The sequence below is a fragment of the Pleurodeles waltl genome, chromosome 4_1, assembly GCF_031143425.1.
Source record: "Pleurodeles waltl isolate 20211129_DDA chromosome 4_1, aPleWal1.hap1.20221129, whole genome shotgun sequence".
NCBI lineage: Eukaryota > Metazoa > Chordata > Amphibia > Caudata > Salamandridae > Pleurodeles > Pleurodeles waltl.
This window is the reverse complement of record NC_090442.1, coordinates 184,283,142-184,303,682: the sequence shown is the minus strand read 5'-3', so window position 1 is coordinate 184,303,682 and position 20,541 is coordinate 184,283,142. Positions and strand designations below refer to the sequence as shown.

Genomic DNA, 20,541 nt, shown 5'->3' with positions numbered 1-20,541 from the left:
GGTTAGCCCCCCACATTTTGCCTGGTAAATGATGTAGCCTCAAAGTTGTTAGTGCCCAGGGCCCCTGCTAACCAGGTTCCCTGGGACTAGTCTCTTTCCCCAAAACTGTTGCAATGCATTGGCACAATTGGAGACACCTTTAGCTGCCACTATAAGTCCCTAGTAAATGGTACTTAGGTACCCAGGGCATGGGATACTAAGGGTAGGCCCCTGAGGGCAGCAACACTGATTGTGCCACACTCTGGGGCCATGCATTCATATAGCACTGAGATTGCATGGTGTGTCCTGATGCAATCCCAAAAGACAAACTCAACATGGCACTCTGCATGTGTGCCCAGTCCACTACCAACTGCATGCAGTATAGGTAAGACAACCCTCTGGCAAGCCTTCCTGCCCCAAGGGAGGGTCCACTACACTGTATGTGAGGGCAAAGCTGCATAAGCAATATGCCCCTCTGTGTCCTTGCAAAACCTCATACATAGTGAGTGAACAAAGCAGCCATTTTAAGTGCATGTGCTGGACACTGGTCAATACGAGTTTCACAGCTACATGATGGCCACTCTGAGGCCTGGGTTGTTTGGTAGCAAAAATTGACAAGTCCAACTTGGTACTAGTATTAGATTTATTGCAAAATGTACCCAGGTAGTCATCTTAGAGGTGCCTCCTGCAAAAGCTAACTACCCTGGCATGGTTGCTGGCCGGTCACAACCAGCCTGCCACCAACAGACAAGAGTCTGAATCCATGGGGTGAAAGATCCTGCTCTCTGGGATTCTGAACAAAGCCCTTCCTGGGTGGAGGTGCTAACAACCCCTCCCTCAGGAAGGTGCACTGCCCTGCTAGCAAGCTTCAAATGTCTGTCTCCATTGCAAATCCCCAATTTTGGCAGAAGCAACAATGAGAAACCAGACAAAGGACAGGAGGAGTGGTCAGTCTTGGCTTGCACCATCCCTAAGGTTTTGCATGCAAGGAGACCTCCCCATTTTCCTCCATCTTGCATGGAAGGAAAATAGCCAATTAGGTGTAGGGAAGTGACCACTGCCCACAGGAAGTGGTCACTTAGTGGGTGTAGCAACCCTAAGGTAGATGACTCATAGGTCACTACCAGGTACCCCCTAAAATGTGCACTAAATACAGTATTTAGGGGGCATCCCTAGACAAAAAATTCAAATTCTAATGACAAAAGAAGGCCAGCAGCAAAGAAGACCCAAGGCCCAAGAACTGAAGTCCTGCTGCACCAAGAAAAGCCTCCAAGCTCTGCCTGCTGCACCCAGGACTTGATAATCAGAGCTGAGGGGTTGCGTGGACATCGAATGAACTCTACAAGCCCCCAGAGGACCTCCACTCTTCATAAAAAAACTCCCTCCAGAGTGAAGGCATCATTCTGCAACCCCAAGGAACCAACTTTACAGACCGGCTGCTGATCATGGAACCGGACACCGCAGCTTGACCAAACTTCACCCATCGGGCCGTGAGGGCAAAACCTATCAGTGTGGCAAGTTTAGTGGCACTGCATTCTTCAGTGGCCAGACCGTGCAATAGCCCCAGGAACTGGTCAGTTCACGTCGGACACCCAGAAGGACAGTCCATTCCAGACTGAAAAAGGAGCAGAAGGAAGCCCCAGTTGAGAGTTTTCAGGAACCATCTGGACCTGCCACCAAAGTGCCCCTGCTGACCTACAAGCGACCCTCAAAGTGTCTTACCTCCTGCTTCCAGTGGCACATTTGCGCACAGCTACTGGCTACTCGTGCACCTATTTCCTTATTGCAGTCTTCCAGTTCAACCCAGACACTACATCTTGTTGTAAAGTTTCTTTCAGCACTTCCACAATCCTCTCAACCACACTGTTGCCCTCTGGGTGATACAAAGCCACATTCTTATGTTTGATTCCACTAGCTCTTAAAACCTCCTCTAGAATACCAGAGGTGAATTGCACACTGTTGTCCGCAGTGTCAAAGGAAGAACCTCTCTCTCAAAGAGTGCCTCCAAAACGTAAGTGACAACTCCTGATTCAACTGAATTCACAGCCTTAATTTTAGGCCAGCGTGAAAACATGTCTAGACATGCCAACACATAATGGGGCTTTAACCTCACCGGACCTGGAATATTCACAGCAATATTCAACTATGGACATAGCGGCCTGCTTCCTCATTACCATTGGCTGTGCCTTGCACTTTAAAACTCTGTCACTATGTGAGCACTCCAGTATCAAACTTCTCTCCCTAATCCATGTCCATAGTAGGCCACCAATAAGCTTCTCTACCCCTTTCTTTCATCTTAGCAATGCTAATATACGAGCATGAGCATTGCCCAGTAACTTCTCCCTCAGCTTACTCGGAGGAACCTTTTTGCTGCCCGCATAAGCAGACAATCTACTATAAGTAAATCATCCCTGACTTGCCAGTATCCTTTTATTTCATCCTCACAATCCTCCCTCTGACCCCAACCACTTGAAATCATTGTCATGACTTTTTGTAACATGCAATAATTTTTTTAAACTTTATCTCCAATAGTCCTGAGAAACCAAACATTCGGTGATCAAACAAACTTTGACCTCCTTAGCAAAAACTTCACCACCAAACCATTCACCTTCCTCAGAGATCTCACATCAAATATCCCCTAAGCTGGATAGGCAGTTACCTAAAATGGTGTTGGTCCCAGGCAAATAGGAAATGGCAAAATCAAATTCCTGTAAGCCAAGCACCCATTTCTATATCCTGTGTGAGCAAAGTATATGCCCTTCTTGGTAAACACCTCATTAAGTAGTTTGTGATCTGTCATGACTTTAAACCTTTTCCCCAAAGACATTTTTTCAATTTGCGCGCTGACCAGAAAACACCCATTGCCTCCTACTCCACAACAGAATAGTTATATTCAGCACTTCCTAGAGACCTGGAAATAAATAAAATAGTATACACCTTTTGATCAACCTTCTGCATTAGCACAGCCCTTAGCCCTTTGATCTAGCATCAGTCATGTATGACACCTTGGATCGAAACTTCCTAGACAAGGAGCCTCACTCAAACACCTCTTCACCCTCTGAAATTCTCTGTCACATCCTGACACCACGTAAACTATTTACCTTTCTTTAGTAGTTACCTCATGCAGCAGGGTCTTTCTGCTAAATTTGGGACAATTTTAATATAGAATTTCGCCATTCCAAGGAATTTCACCAGTTCATCTTTGTTTTGAGGGATGTGAAGATTACAAATGGTGTCCACCAGAGCAGCCTTTGGTTTGATTCCAGAAGCCGACACCAAATGTACCAAATATTCAATCTCTTGAACAGCAAATCTGCATTTGTCCTCCCTGAGCATGAGGCCAGCTTCATGCAACTTTGATAAAAAAAACTTTCCTCAGCCTACCATCATGTTCAGCCAGATCAACATCAAAGATCAGCACGTCATCCTGATACACCTTGACATCTTCAACTCCCTTCAGATTGTGCTCCATCGCCCTCTGAAACAGAGAGGCAGCTGAGATTAGACCGAAGGGCATTCTCAAGAACTTGAAGGTGCCAAAGAGTATGATAAACGCAGTTATATCCTGGTACGATGAATGTAGCTTTACTTGATGGCATGCCGAAGACAAGTCGAAAGATGGGAAGTGCCTCATTCCCTCAAGAGAACTTACATCTCATTGATGTTAGGAAGTGAGCAGTGGTCTACCACCACAGCTTTGTAGTCTCTCTTAAGTCGACAAAGAGTCTGGCCTCCCCATTGGCTTTCCAAGCCATGACAACTGGGGATAACCACTCTGTGGTCTCAACCTCCTGAATGAGACCATTCTCAATAACTCTGCTCTCATTCTCTCCTTCACCAAAAGTGGAACAGTCCCAACTCTGACTACATTTGGTGCAACATTGGGTTTGAGTTTTATAAAGTGAACATAGTTCTTGAGACAACCCAGTTTCTTGACAAACACTTTGGGAAATTCTCTAACCCAAATTTCACTCCCACCAGACATAGACCTGACCAGTGGCATATCCTTTAGACAAACTGAGTGATATTCAGTAGGGTCTAGGTATACATGTAAATCCTGCTGGTGAAACTAGCTGATCAGCGAGTCACCCTTTATGGAAACATACACCTTTCCTGGCAAAATCCTTCTTCCAAATTCAATTGTGCCCCAGAAATAACCCAACAATTCAATGGGTTGACCTCCGTACCCTTTTGGCTTTATGTCAGGTTTTGGTATTTTCACTTTGCTTAAAAGGTGCTGCTCATAAGAGGTCTTCGGTATCAAAGTTATTTTAGCTTTGAGTCAAAAAGCATTTTTACCTGTGCCTTGTTGATCTTGACCACCTCTAACGGCCCCTTACTACAAAATTCCTTAACTTGAAGAATGATGATCTCTTCTACAAGTTCCTCATTAAGATCAACTGCCCTCACCTTTTTCATATCTTCAGTTGACTTGCAGCACCTTGCAAAATGACCTTCGCGCCCACAATTGTTGCACGCTACTTTTCAACCTGGATAATCTTTGAAGTTTGCATCATGCCTAGGATTGCCACATCAAAAGCATTTCTCTTGAAACGCTTTTGAAGAAGGTGACTTCACACCTGCACTTTGCTAATTCTTTGTTGAATTATCTTGAACCACTTTCACAACCTCACTGTCATTTTTGTCCATGGAAACATCCTTGCGTATGGTCTCCACACATACTTTGGAGTGTTCATGCATTTTGGCAATGGTGATCACCTCCTGTAGAGGAAGATTGTCCTTTTGCCACCAACTCTCCCTAGCTTTTTCTAGGACACAACCCAGCATCAGTTGACCCTTCTGCCGCTCATCTTGAGATACACCAAAATTACAGGTAGATGCTAACCTGCGTACCTCCATGAGGTATTATTCCACTGATTCATCTTGTCATTGCATTCTCATCCCAAAGTGGCATAGTTCAAGTACAGTCCTAACTTTAGGAAGATAAAGCAAATCTAATTTTGTTTAACCCTGAGGAATCATTCTCCAAAAGATCAGTAAGGGGCTCGAAAACTTCCTGACCTTCTGATACCAAGCAATGCATGAGCAAAGAAATCTTTCAGCACTTAGAGAAGTCCCACACACCCTGTGTAATGACCAAACACCTTCCATTTTAGCCAGGATAGGGGTGGCTCACCTGGAGATGAGAGAAAGAAAAAGGGTGCAGTGTTGTTTGGCATGGTACTAATTACATGTGGCCATTACTGATTAATAAAATGAGTTGGGAAACACACTGAGAATTTCAAATAAACATGTGACAAGCACTACAAACATTACACTATATTGTGAAGGACCAACTCACATCGAATGTCCTAAGATAACTTATGAAGAGCACTGCAATTAATTTAAAATCTTGTCCAAAATGACACACATAATATTCACATCAATTGAAATGGTGTTAATGTTATGTCCTCAACAATAGTAAAGATCCAAGTGCAACAATTACAAAGGTGAGCGTATCACCATTGATGCATATAAGTTTCTGTGTGTAAGCTCAAACGTTATAGAACTGTGAAAAAAAAACATTACCAGGGTGAGCGTATCACTGCAGACACATTCATAAACAGCAGAAAATTGTCAGGAGCTTTATGAAGTAACTGTCACAAGGGTGAGCATATCACCATAGATGCACTCATAGACAGCAGAAGGTAGAGTGCTTCATGTGGTACTTGTTACTAGGGTGAGCATATCACTGAAGACGCACTCATGGATAGCAAAAGTCAAGATCTTCGACAGAATGGTATACCCAAAACAATTTTGTTGTACACCAGCTATGTGAGAGGAGACGTGCGGACACGGATTGAGGTGTCAAATGAAGGGAACACTATCATCCTGTTACAATATGGATGATTACTGTGTTGCAGTGTTTTTACACATGCATTGAATAGAGGGAATCCTCTTGGACCTTGATTTTGGAAATACTAATAACTCTAAGCCCAGGTCAGGTCCTGAGCTCGCCCCCCACGACCGCAGCACCAACCTGCTGCCTCCTGCCTCTGTCCCACGACCACGCTGCCGTTTGCGTGTTCGAGGCCCTCCTCCACCCGCAGGCATCCTCCTGCGCCTCATCCCTGGTGGCTAGTGGGCTCACTTGACCCGTGTGCTGCTTCCGCCGTCCCGTAAGTTGTTTTTCGTTTTTTCTGCGCCTCGCCGCCGGCGCTTCTGCCCCCATTGTGCCCCCCTGATTGCTGTCTCCCCGATCGTGTATTGTGCCAGTATTGTATTTCTTATTGTGTATTTTTTCGTATTGTGACTGCCTTGAATTTTGCCTCGACTTCTGTGCTTTTTTGCCCCTTGTGCGCTCCCCGATCCCTGCCGCTGCCTCCCTGCGGCCCCGCCCCCCTCGCGCCCCCATTTGCCGCTCCCTCCTGCCTCCCGCCTCCCAGCTGCTCCTCCCTCCCCCCTCCCTTCTTAATGGCTGGCGCTGCGCGTCGCGAGTGAGCGAACTCTGACCTGTTTCAGGTCCTGAGCTCGCCCCCCACGACCGCAGCACCAACCTGCTGCCTCCTGCCTCTGTCCCACGACCACGCTGCCGTTTGCGTGTTTGAGGCCCTCCTCCACCCGCAGGCATCCTCCTGCGCCTCATCCCTGGTGGCTAGTGGGCTCACTTGACCCGTGTGCCGCTTCTGCCGTCCCGTAAGTTGTTTTTCGTTTTTTCTGCGCCTCGCCGCCGGCGCTTCTGCCCACATTGTGCCCCCCTGATTGCTGTCTCCCGATCGTGTATTGTGCCAGTATTGTATTTCTTATTGTGTATTTTTTCGTATTGTGACTGCCTTGAATTTTGCCTCGACTTCTGTGCTTTTTTGCCCCTTGTGCGCTCCCCGATCCCTGCCGCTGCCTCCCTGCGGCCCGCCCCCCTCGCGCCCCCATTTGCCGCTCCCTCCCGCCTCCCGCCTCCCAGCTGCTCCTCCCTCCCCCCTCCCTTCTTAATGGCTGGCGCTGCGCGTCGCGAGTGAGCGAACTCTGACCTGTTTCAGGTCCTGAGCTCGCCCCCCACGACCGCAGCACCAACCTGCTGCCTCCTGCCTCTGTCCCACGACCACGCTGCCGTTTGCGTGTTCGAGGCCCTCCTCCACCCGCAGACATCCTCCTGCGCCTCATCCCTGGTGGCTAGTGGGCTCACTTGACCCGTGTGCCGCTTCCGCCGTCCCGTAAGTTGTTTTTCGTTTTTTCTGCGCCTCGCCGCCGGCGCTTCTGCCCCCATTGTGCCCCCCTGATTGCTGTCTCCCCGATCGTGTATTGTGCCAGTATTGTATTTCTTATTGTGTATTTTTTCGTATTGTGACTGCCTTGAATTTTGCCTCGACTTCTGTGCTTTTTTGCCCCTTGTGCGCTCCCCGATCCCTGCCGCTGCCTCCCTGCGGCCCCGCCCCCCTCGCTCCCCCATTTGCCGCTCCCTCCCGCCTCCCAGCTGCTCCTCCCTCCCCCCTCCCTTCTTAATGGCTGGTGCTGCGCGTCCGCGCGGCGGGCGCGCCGGAGGCGCGCCAGAGGCAAGCCCGTCTGCGCCCGTCCGCGCCTGGACCGCGCCCAGCGCCACCCCCCCTGGTCCTCGCGCCCCCCGCATCCGCTACTCGGCCAACGAACTCCGCGCTTTCAACCCCGGCTCCTCCACGGAGTGCTTCCTGGCATCCCCGAAGCACACTAAAGGACCTTTTTCCTGCCGACCCTGCAATTTCTCCTGCATCAGAACGACAAAACCAACAACTAAAACTCTCAACCCCAACCACCTGAACTGCATCCTCATCAACACCCGCTCCGCACGAAAACACGCCATCGAGCTCTGGTATTTGCTCGACTCCACTGCACCCGACGTGGCCTTCCTGACCGAAACCTGGTGGAACGACTCCTCGGCTCCGGACATCGCCATTGCCATACCGGACGGTTATAAAATCACCAGAAGAGACCGAACCAACGGAATCGGCGGCGGAATAGCCATCACTCACAAAGCTACCCTCAAAATCCACACCCACACTGACGACACCCTCAAGACAGCCGAACACCTCCACTTCCAGATCCACACGGACCCCAACACGACCCTCAGAGGAACCCTCATATACCGCCCTCCAGGACCAAGAGCCCCCTTCAGCGACACCATCGCCGACCTCGCAAGCACCCACGCCATCGCTTCCCCGGATTACATCCTCCTGGGAGACCTAAACTACCATCTGGAAAATAACAACGACGCCAACACCGCAGCACTGACCACCAACCTCAACCTCGGACTCCGCCAGCTGGTCAACACTCCCACCCACATCGCCGGACACACCCTCGACCCCCTCTTCACCTCAAGCAACCACATCTCTTTCAGCCACACCTCCGAACTCCACTGGACCGACCATCACTGCGTCCATTTCTCCTATAAGAAAATTACCAAGCAGCATCTCATCCATCTACCCCCCTACCGCCGCTGGAGCAAAGTCACCCAAGACCAACTGACCAGCACCCTCATCAAAAACCCTCCACCCGACGCAGCCGACCCGAACACAGCTGCCATCAACCTCCATCAATGGATCCTCGAATGCGCTAACACCTTAGCCCCTCTCAAGAAACCCACCGCCAACCAAGGAAAGAAAAAACCAGCCTGGTTCACAGACGAACTGACCACCTCCAAAAGCCTTTGCCAGAAGCTCAAAAAGAAATGGATCCTAGAACGCACACCCGACAACCTCGCCTCCCTCAAAGACGCAAACCGTGAACACCACCAACTGATCCGCGTCGCCAAGCGCGCCCACTTCACCGAACGCATCAACAACAACGCCCACGACTGCAAAGAACTCTTCGGCATCGTGAAAGAACTCTCAAATCCAAAAGCCAACGCCAACGACATCCCGCCCTCCCAGAAACTCTGCGACGACCTCTCCACCTTCTTCCACCAGAAAATCGTGACCATCCACAACAGCTTCAACACCGGCCCACCGCCAGACCCCACCCCCGACGTCTCCACCCGCGACTGCCGCCTCACCGCCTGGTCCCACGTGGATGACGCAGAAACCACAACAACCATGAACACCATCCACTCAGGCTCCCCCACGGACCCATGCCCTCATCATGTTTTCAACTCAGCCAACGCCACCATCGCCCCCAAACTCCGCAAGATCATCAACCTCTCATTCACCTCCGCCACCTTCCCGGACAGCTGGAAACACGCAGAAATCCAACCCCTCCTCAAGAAACCCAAGGCCGACCCCAACGATCTCAAAAACTTCCGCCCGATCTCTCTCCTCCCTTTTCCAGCAAAAGTCATCGAGAAGATCGTCAACACACAACTCACCCACGTCCTCGAAGACAACTCCATCCTGGACCCCTCACAATCCGGTTTCAGACGAAACCACAGCACGGAGACTGCTCTCCTCGCCGCCACAGATGACATCAGACATCAAATGGACAACGGCGAAACCTTGGCCCTCATCCTCCTCGACCTATCAGCCGCTTTCGACACAGTCTGCCACCGCACCCTACTGACCCGCCTCCAGGAAGCCGGCATCCAAGACAAAGCCCTCCACTGGATCTCATCCTTTCTCTCCGACAGAACTCAGAGAGTCCGACTCTCCCCCTTTCGCTCCAAAGCCACCAACCTCATCTGCGGCGTCCCCCAAGGATCCTCCCTCAGCCCCACATTGTTCAACGTCTACATGGCCCCCCTCGCTAAACTGGCCCGCCAGCATCACCTCAGCATCATCTCCTACGCCGACGACACCCAGCTCGTCCTCTCCCTGACCAAAGACCCACTTACCGCCAAAACAAACCTCCACGAGGGACTAAAATCCATCACCGAATGGATGAACAACAGTCGCCTGAAACTCAACTCCGACAAGACGGAAATCCTCATCCTCGGGCGCTCTCCCTCGGCCTGGAACGACTCTTGGTGGCCCGCCGACCTCGGACCCCCACCCACCCCTGCCAGCCACGCAAGAAACCTCGGCTTCATCCTGGACCCGGCCCTCACCATGTCCAAACAGGTCAGCACCGTCTCCTCCTCCTGTTTCAACACCCTCCGCATGCTCCGGAAGGATGGTGACCCAAGCCCTCGTCAGCAGCAGACTGGACTACGGCAACGCACTCTACACAGGCATCCCAACCAAAGACATCAAACGACTCCAGCGCATCCAAAATGCTTCCGCCCGACTGATCCTCGACATACCCCGCCGATGCCACATCTCCCCTCACCTGAGGGAACTCCACTGGCTCCCGGTGGAGAAGAGGATCACCTTTAAACTCCTCACCCACGCTCACAAGGCACTGCACAACACCGGACCTTCATACCTCAACTCCAGACTAAACTTCTACGCTCCCACACGTCAACTTCGATCCGCCAACCTCGCCCTCGCCGTCGTCCCCCGAATCCAGCGCAAGACCTGCGGCGGCAGATCCTTCTCCTTCCTCGCTGCCAAGACCTGGAACTCTCTCCCCACATCTCTACGCCAGACCCAGGACCTCCTCGCCTTCAGGAGACTCCTCAAGACCTGGCTCTTCGACCGCTAACTGCAGCGCACCCCCCCCCCCCCCAGCACCTCGAAACCCTGACGGGTACATAGCACGCTTTATAAATATCGTGATTGATTGATTGATTGATTAAGCCCTGAGGAAGTTCAATGTTTTTGAACAAAACAAATTGGCTGTTGTCTTGGATACTTTTATTGATCAATTTTTGAAATGCAATAAAGGAATACATTTAAATTATATGGAATTGTGGACTGGCCATCTCTTTGAGATCACTATTCTGTGGAAGATCTTAATTTGTGCCTGCAAATCAATGGTATCATTCCAATGGCTGATACTGAGGATGATGTACACCGAATTGTGGTTAATAAGGAACTATCCGGGAGTTGCGGTTCTGAGTGTCTGCCGTTGGTGTGTATAAAGGATAGCAGAAGTCAGACTGGCAGTCCCTTGTTACTCTTGCTGCGCAGGACGATCGTCAAAGAGTGTGGATTGGTGTGCACACCACTGTACGACTGTGCCCACTTCACTATTCCATTGTGCTATGCATGCATGGGTTCAAATCCTATCCTTGTCGCCAAATGTAAAAAAAGATGATACTTCAATGAAGAGCGCCTAGAACCAGGAGGTGATGAGCTTCTTTAATAAGTACATCCCCAGGAGAGACCCCAACTACATCAAAGCCCCAAACTAACTGATCGTAATCTAAACCTACACATTCCATTTTAGCAACCACCCTACATTCCAATTGCCTGCATCATAACATAGATAGCGGTGCACCGTATCACCACCTAGATACAGAACACCACACACATCTTCTCACACAGAAGGATCACGGGCCATTTCATGAACATCTTCAGTACTCATGCGGAGCCCCTGAAGAGGTTTATGCACAGGTTTTCCAGAAATTGTGTTGCTTATAGCAAATACATTAACTCGGAAAAACCTATAAATTAGTGTATGAGCTGTAGACAGTAGAGCTCAGAAACCTGTAGAGTCAATCACTGCTCTGTGTTTCCTTTTATTTGCTGCAGACCGGGCAGTTTCAGAAAAAAACAGGTTCATAGAATTGTTCTGAGACTGCACACTAAAGCAGGATACGTTCCAGATACAGCACCAACATCCTCACATTCAGTGTTCGATCCTGCTTCCTCAATGTCGAATTGAAGCTGAAATTAAGATTGCCTATGCTGAAACAAGGGTTTGCACTTACAAATCACACTTGTACAAATGTCTGGACTGCATTTGGTGGAAACATATTGATCTGTGCTTGTTCTTTTCGCTAAGATGGATGATGCACAGAAAGCAAAGATAAAGGCCCTCATTCTGACCTTGGCGGGCGGCGGAGGCCGCCCGCCAAAGTCCCGCCGGCAGAATACCGCTGCGCGGTCAAAAGACCGCTGCGGTTATTCTGAGTTTCCCGCTGGGCTGGCGGGCGACCGCCAGAAGGCCGCCCGCCAGCCCAGCGGGAAACACCCTTCCATGAGGATGCCGGCTCCGAATGGAGCCGGCGGAGTGGAAGGGGTGCGACGGGTGCAGTTGCACCCGTCGCGATTTTCAGTGTCTGCATGGCAGACACTGAAAACCTTTGTGGGGCCCTGTTACGGGGTCCCCTGCAGTGCCCATGCAATTGGCATGGGCACTGCAGGGGCCCCCAGGGGCCCCACGACACCCCATACCGCCATCCTCTTCCTGGCGGCCAAAACCGCCAGGAACAGGATGGCGGTATGGGGCTCAGAATCCCATGGAGGATTCCCCAGGGCAGCGGGAAACCGGCGGTACACCGCCGGTTTTCCGTTTCTGACCACGCTGTACCGCCGCGGTCAGAATGCCCATGGGAGCACCGCCAGCCTGTTGGCGGTGCTCCCGCGGTCGTTGGCCCTGGCGGTTTTTACCGCCAGGGTCAGAATGACCCCCAAAATGCCTTGTGTGATTCTCACATATGTCCATCCGGAATACACGCCCACACTGCATTCAAATAAATCAAGGTCTTCATGATTTGTACAAATCAATGCTGTGATGTCCTTGTGCTGGTTTTCAAATAAATACAAAATTCCATAAATTAATTGTATTCACTGTGTGTACCGCACAGGCAAATCACTGAAGGCATCCTTCAGGTCATAAAGTTTCTTTACTACCTCAACTGCTTCGAAATACTTTGCGATCACCAAAGTCCCTAAATCAACAATAATAATATTAATTCCTTAGCCATCTGCTACCTTGTGACCAGTCAGAGCAAGAACAGGTCCACATCAGATAGTAAAAATACATTTATCAGCCCAGTTATTTCTTGGTATCCTGGGACAAGGAACAGGACAGTGCAATCCTTGCTTGCATTAACCCCATAGTATATGTCATAAACTCTAAGTAGAAAATTTTAATACATACGATCTTTGTCATTTGTCTAACGATCAGAGCAGCAGGAATGTGTATAAAATGCCCACCATTAATCTTTTATTTACTGCAATCAAATGTTATTGAAGTGCAAATATATCTCCATCCATGCACATGCTGGACATGGACGGAACTGGACTGCTGAAAAGAGGTTTTCAGTACTGAGCAATCAGACACCAGTGAGGTGAAATAATGAAAAGTTACTTGAAAGTGCAAATTCAAGAAAAGGGTACAAAAAAGGAAAATAGGTTCACGAAAGTAGAGAGGAATAAATAGCAATTCAAATGAAGAGAGAAGGAAGAAAATAAAATCCTATTTCTTTATAAGCACTGGAAAAACAAAATCCCTATGTTTTTGTACAGAACTAATAAAAGGTAAACACTGATAACTCCTGATTTTTACACATTTCGAAAACAGTGAAAAAATACCAGAATTCACGACAAATGGAAAACAGAAAAGCCTAGACATGTCCTTTAAAAATACATGATTAAAAGAACTATTTCAGCTCCTTTCTTAGAAGGAATATATGCTACATGGTCACCTCACTGAGTGCAATAATGCATCGCAACACACATGAGGCCTCCTACTAGATTGACAATGTAGCTCCTGAATGGAAATCAGTAGGAATTAAGAATGGGGTGCAGTTGTCTATTGATATGAGCAGCACAGGCAGACCCCCCATATCTGGTATTCCTCTACTACACTCCAAACATTCTCATTGATACGTTACCAAAGGGGATGCCTACAGAAGGAAATACCAAGATGAGTGAAACAGTCACTGTAATATGATGGAAATATACCTCCAGCAGGACCAGTTCTCCTTTGGAGAGATAATGCCCAAGTAACCAAGTGTTCATCCCAATTTCACAAGTAAAACCACAGTCTTTTATTGCATTTAAAAGTGTTTGGTCCAGAAGTCTACTTGGTGCTTGATCGAGCAAGTAATAAACCCCTACCTGTATAATGTTGCTCAAAGACAGAAGTTTGTAAACCAGTAGGTATCCTGAAGGTCGTAGAATTTCCAAATAGTCAGTTTCTTTGAAATCACATTCCAGAGTTTTGAAGCCTGGACTGGCTAAGATCTAAAGCTTGTATGAGTTTTACAAAGCCTCTGCATCTTCAGTAGGAAGGTATCCATCAAGTTCATCAGTCTTTGCAGCAGTAAAGACAATTTTCTGGTAAAGAAAAACAGAACCTCGCTTGTTTCCAACGCCTGGTGCATCATACAGAAGAATTTACACTTATTTCATTGGCATTCTTGCAGCCAGTAGACAGATCTCAATACCAAAGTTATAAGATGTTGGTGATTCAAACTCAGCACGATATGGGCAGCAGCGGCTCATGGACTCTGGAGGTGGCCCGGTTGATAAGCCAAGATAATCCATATCAGAAGTAGATACAGGTCAGCACAAGTGCTACCGTCATGTGAAAATGACTAGCTTTAGCAGTGTTGGACAAGTAAGTGTCCAGCATAAATTATTTATCCATACCTACAACAAGTTATCATTCTTTAATACTTTACTGGACATATCTTGGGAACATATTGCCAGCAAGAAAGACTACATTTGTTATCAATATGTTCTGGCTATTAGACACAAACCTAAACATACTGAACAACATCTGTGTGTCACCGGCATAATTGTAAACCTACTGGATCAACAGTAGCAAGGGATGTAGTTATTAAAGAGGAGCAGCAACACTGCAGTCTCTGGCTTGACTGACAACTATCTAAAAGACCGAGAATACTAATTCAGCATTGTTCAACTGCTGTTATCTCAGAAAGAATTTATAGGAGTATTCAATGATCTAGTGTCAAAAGAGGGGACACAATCTCATCAGAACAGGGAGATAAAATTATCCTGGTCCAAATCTAGTTTTAGGTTATCTGCAATTGGAACTGTGCCAGCCTTATGGCCCTGAAACCTTCTTTGTGTTAGCCCAGCTAATCATTGCTTTCCTGGAAAGGTTGCTACTGGGAGATTACCTAATCTCACTTGAATTAAGTTAAAGTTTCTTCATTAAAGATGGCTGAGGGCAACCTTTGGTTCCACTACTGTAAAGCGTTGATGTTGGAGTTTGAGGAGGTTACCTATAAGAATAATCTCCTTACAAAATGATGGAGAATAAAGACGCTATTGTTTTACTTCAATAAAGGCAGAAGATGGCCATGCCATGAATTGATATCTGCCTTTGAAATCTGGTTACATTCACCATTTATTAAATCCACTGTTACGGACAGTTCATTGTAGACGTTGTAATTAAGTGTATAACACGTTAATTAGAGCTTACGTGCTAGCACATGGGTGCTTCCTGGTCTGGCATTGGTGACCAGAACATTGTGCCACCCCATGGCCATAGACCACTCCTTCATCCAATGTTAAGGCTTTGTCTGGTAGCCTACTCCTACAGTTACCCTGTGGTTTCTCCATAGATGTCCATAGTTGTTGAGAGGGACTGTGAAGATCTCAGTGGGAGAACTATGATGGTCACGGCACAAGTTGTTGAGGTTTAGATATATCCAATTGCAAGATGTCTGTGCCTTGCCTACCTCCTCAACCTCCTTGTTAATGAGGAAAGCCATAGCCAGTAATGTGCTATGAATCGTCCCCTCTACACTGCATAGAGTGGACAAAAAGGGCAACTTTAAAGCTTGGCAGCAGGTGCTCCTTTTCTGTGGTAGACAAGGAGAAGGTTAAAAGCCTCCATCAGAGGTCAGCAGAGTCTGGGGCGAAATGGGATTGTTGGCAAGCGGGCATGGAAGTTCCTGTGCTGAAGAAACTGCAAATTGTTTGCTTCATAAAGGGTATGATAAGCAGTTAGGCACAATAAGAAATATATTTCAATTCCTATCAATAGTTATGTGCAAATGATTGGTGGCAGACCTATTCCAGTAGTTACTGTATCCAGAGTACTATCTCTCTTTGTACAGTTTGTTCTGTGCCCAAAACATGTCTATCAAAATGTGTTCATTATAAACTAGCCACAGCCTTGAGAGTATAACAAACTTCTACCAAGCAGAATTACTTCACACAGATGAAGGCATTTGAATTATTATGTGGAGGAAAACAAGTACTCCATCCCCAAATGAGAAATAATTCCAGAGATTAATGCCCCCCTAAGGCATAAACCATTCCCTAAGGAGATGGAAATATGTGGCTTTTATATGTCTCATGATTGGTGTGGTGCCTTAGTGCCAGGTATCTTGGAATAGTGACCTGCATCATACTATTAGCAGAGAACAGATCATTCTAAATAAAAATGTTAATGTTTGAACTCATGTCGTTGACCTGAGTTCTTCAAATGAATTAGATCCTTTTGGTATGTAACAGCTTCAATTCTAGCGTGTTTTTCATGAAGCCGGAGGTGTGGAATACTAACTCAAATATCTGCCTTTTGAGGATGGTGCCTGGACTTTCATCCTCCTGGCTTTGGGAAAGGTATAATTTTTTAGACAAATCACTTACTCTCACTATGGCAACATAATTGTAAATATGTGAAAGGTAATGTAATTATGTGACCTAAAATGTGTACTTCAGACATGTTAAAACCACACTTGATGTGCACAATCTCAAATCATTTCCCAAACCTAATGAAAGACTAAAGATAAGATGCGGCTGTTCAACCTTGTTGCTCTCCCCTTGTTGCCCCCTTTTCATATCGAATTGCAGATCTACTACTATGTACAACACTTGAAGTCATTTAATTAGGTCTTGTTCAATCATTATTTTACTTTTGTGAAAGATCTGCTTAATTTTTCCCATGCTCCCATCCCAGCTTGATGTTAGGGCAGGTTAGGAAATTGAGATATTTCAAGCTTGCTTTCCTCTTGGCAATGCTGTTGTATACCAAATAGATAGAATATATAATCCAGTCACTATGGAAGACTGAGGCCCTCATTACGACTTTGGCGGTCTTTTCATAGGACCGCCAAAGTCGCTGCAGGCAAAAGACCGCCAGTAATGGAGGTCCTTTGCCCGCCATATTAGGAGTCTTCCACTGGGCCAGAGAGCAAAAACAGCATTTTCGCTTGCTGGCCCAGCAGAACACTCACCACAACATTGACGCCGGCTTGTAATTGAGCCGGCGGCAATGTTGTGGTGTGTCAGGTGCAGCAGCACCAGTCATGTAACCACTGCTCGTAATTTGGGCAGTGAAATGCATGATGGGGCTGTGCATGGGAGTCCCCCGAATCCCCCATTCTGCCAGCCTTTCCATGGCGGTGTTTACCGCCATGGACAGGCTGGCGGATGGGGACTCGTAATCCCCAGGGCAGAGCTGCTTGCAGCGCTGTCCTAGCAGATTACAGCCGCCGGGATCGCCAGGCTGCAGGCTGGCTGCAGCCTGGCAGTGTCGGCCGTATGATCATGGAAGCTCAGCCAGGGTCATAATGAGGTGGTCAGACCGCCCTGTCTGCGGAGGTCCGACCGCCATCGCAAGGCTGTAATGAGGCCCTTAGTTTGTGCAGATAACAACTTTCAGCCCCAAGACATGGGTCATGTAAAAGAGGAACTAAGGGCAGATGAAGGTCTTCAGGTAGAGATACATCGAAGATGCTTGTGAAACTGTGGACTTAGGGAAGGGGACACAGGAGGAAGAACAGTGGAAAGGGATTTCTTCAATAAACATTTTTTGTGTTTTCTTTTTTAGTGGAAAACCCCAGGCAATACCAGCCTACTGGGACAAAACGGCACTGCCCACCAAAGGATATGAGGTATAAGTTTGTGTTTTTGTCCATAAAAAAAGGGACATGCTTTTTATAGTAATGTGCATGGAGTAAATAAGATGACAGCGAAGGATCATTTGTTGAGAGTGTCCCCTCGCTTCTAATGAAATCATGGTACAATAGGTGTCTGTTACATTGAGCCTATTTGTTATCCCATAGGAAAAAAAATCACACTGTTGAGCATCGGTTCTGATAAATAGGGAGCTTGTATTTGACCAGATTAAGCCATCTGAAACACAGAATCATAGACAGCATTTAAATGCACTGGTGATGATAACTAATTACATCTTCCATTTTTAGGTTGAGTGTGCAAGAGATCTGCCCTGTGGTAATCTATCTGTGGGCTTTTAACCACACCCACCACCCACCCATCACTGTCACTCGTTCATGGGCTTGCCTTTTAAAAATCCTTGTTATCATTGGTAAATGCTTTACATTTGTCCCTCCTTCGGGCAGTTTTATTACTGCCTTGGCCATCGACCCTTTTACATGGATAATTACACGTTTGCCGATACGTTTGACTGCGAGCTGTCTCTCCTTTGCGCTCATGTTCATGGCGGCCATGGTGCTTTGAGTTTGCTCGCTTATGTCAACTGTTTTACTTTTCATTTTCACATTATGTGGCAAGAAAAAGTCCAGTTAGGAATTTACAACGCCAATAGCTCTAACTTGAGCAAACGCAAGACCCATTGCATTACAAATGCTTGTTAAAAAGTGAAGAAGATGCACTGATGGTCTGACGCAAATAATTTTGACTAACATAATGTGAATGAACTCAAAATGGGCACACTTTTACTGTATTCTGCCCACTCACGCATGATTTGGAAATGTTTAAAAGTGACAGGGAAGGTTTGTTAATGATATTTCTAAATATAAAGCAAAACCACAGATCCCAAATATATAATAAAGTTATAAATATGTAGCTGGCAAGTTGAATGTCAAGATGGCCTTATGTTTTCTAAGCAAAACATCCGGGTCAATCAAAGCATCAATTAAAAGATTGACTCAACAAGGCAAGATGAAGAAATGTAGAAGAAGTGTGTCAGTAATAGATAGGCTTGTATCGCACAATCAATCACACAACTTTTTTTTAGTTTTAAGGAGAAAGTTTATTGAAAAATCATACAATATACAAAAAATATAAATACATTTGATAATAGGAATGAATTAATATAACAACAATTCAATTTCCTGAGAAAACGCGTACTAGAAGAAACACTTTAAATATATTAGTACTTTAAAACCGAAGTATATATGCATATAATAAAAATATTATAAGAGATAGTTAAATATAAGTAGGTACATTAAGATAGGGAGAAAAACACAATTCATGGTGGTTTAGAGACCTCCACATTTGTAGGAAAATGATTACATGAAGAATAAGCCAAAGAGTTTAAATAATTTGTAATAGATAACCATAGCATGTCTCTTTTAATAGCAAGGGATACGGGGCGAGACATAAGCTCTATCCAGCCTATGGTTATAACACACACCATACCACCAAGCTTGAAAGGATAACTGAGATTAATCCTTCCAATTCTTTGTAATTTGTTGAAAGGCAACAGCCAACAATTAATCCAAAATTACAATAGAATTTGTTGGAAAACGAGACCAGTAAGTTGCAAGTCTACATAGAAATATGTTGGCAAAGCTCATGGAAATTTGAGTTTTAAAAATAGTATTAATTTGACTACATACTTTAACCCAAAATTGAAATTAATATGAACATTCAAAAAGCATGTGTTTAAGTCTGGAGACCAGCGTACTACCGGACCAACAGGAGGACTGGAGGTTAGAATTCATTTTATGTAAAAAAGAAGGTGTAATTAACAACCTATTATATATAAAAAGTAAAGTTTGAATTGCATTAGCTGCTCACAGGATTTCCGTATTTTAATCCACACTCTATTCCACAAAGAAGATGAAAGTGAAATATCCAGATCCTTCTCCCACTACATTTCTATTGCCGGCTCAGGTCTACCTTCAGGAAGAGCTGTAATAGTTTGATAAAGACAAGAAGCTGATGCAGATTTTAATAACAAATTCTTAATTGGAAGACGATGGACTGAATGTGTTTGCCGAACTGGAAAAGATTGATATAAAGTATTTATAACTTGTATTAGAGAGTCATATTTTTTATGAAAAGAGGATGGAAATGAAAAAAAGAGATTGTGCCTGTACAAAAGAAAGAGGGAAACAATTTTCAAACAATTGATGTACCCATCTTAACCCCTTCAAGTGCCATGATTTCCAATAGATGGTTCTATTATTCAACTTAATGAGCTTATTGTACCAAATTGATGCATTTAGAAACTGCACCTTATCATCGTTGTAGAAGCAAAAACAGGCTGTAAAATTCGACAAGAGTTGTTTAAAATCGGACGGGAGATAGAAGTTGGTTTATTTGACAGAGTCAATATCTCCAGAAATGTAAAGGGAAGAACGAAAGACTTTTCAACATCAACCCATAAGGGTACAAAAATAGAATCATCATCCTTCAATAAACAAGAAGCTTGCTTAAGAGAAAAAGCCATATGATAAGAGCAGAGATTCAGAAAATTAACCCCTCCGCTGCATTTAGGTCTCATTAACTTTTGAAGAAACATTCTGGGTTTCTTATTATTCCATAATAATTTAATTAAAATAGAATTCATCTTCTTAAAATAAAAACTTGGAATATTAATTGGAATGTTTGATAAATAAAAGAGGATTACAGGGAGTAATATCATTTTGAGAGAATCTAATCTACCCTACCAGGATAAAAATAAAGGGTTCCATTTAGAAACAAGAGAATCAAGAACAGAAAATAATTGTAAAAAATTACAAGAAATTGTATCTTTAAAAGAGGGTTTAAACCACAGACCTAGATATTTAATTTTATCATTATTCCAATGCAAATTTGAGGATTTCAGGAAAACAGAATTTATTTAGTGGAAGTATTTCACACTTCTCTCCGTTTAACTTATACCCTGAAATAGGAGCACAATTCTGTACTTCGGATAGAA

The 20,541-nt window shown here is 45.8% G+C and overlaps 1 protein-coding gene across 1 annotated transcript in view; it reads left to right on the top strand.

Annotated features, from left to right (window-relative positions):
* LOC138287530 (protein mono-ADP-ribosyltransferase PARP12-like) overlaps positions 1 to 20,541 on the top strand; it is a 267,415-nt gene that overhangs the window by 157,245 nt on the left and 89,629 nt on the right. The window contains exon 9 of the mRNA XM_069228004.1: positions 17,461 to 17,524. Within this exon, the coding sequence (XP_069084105.1) occupies positions 17,461 to 17,524 (64 nt within the window). The remainder of the gene's footprint in view (positions 1 to 17,460; positions 17,525 to 20,541) is intronic.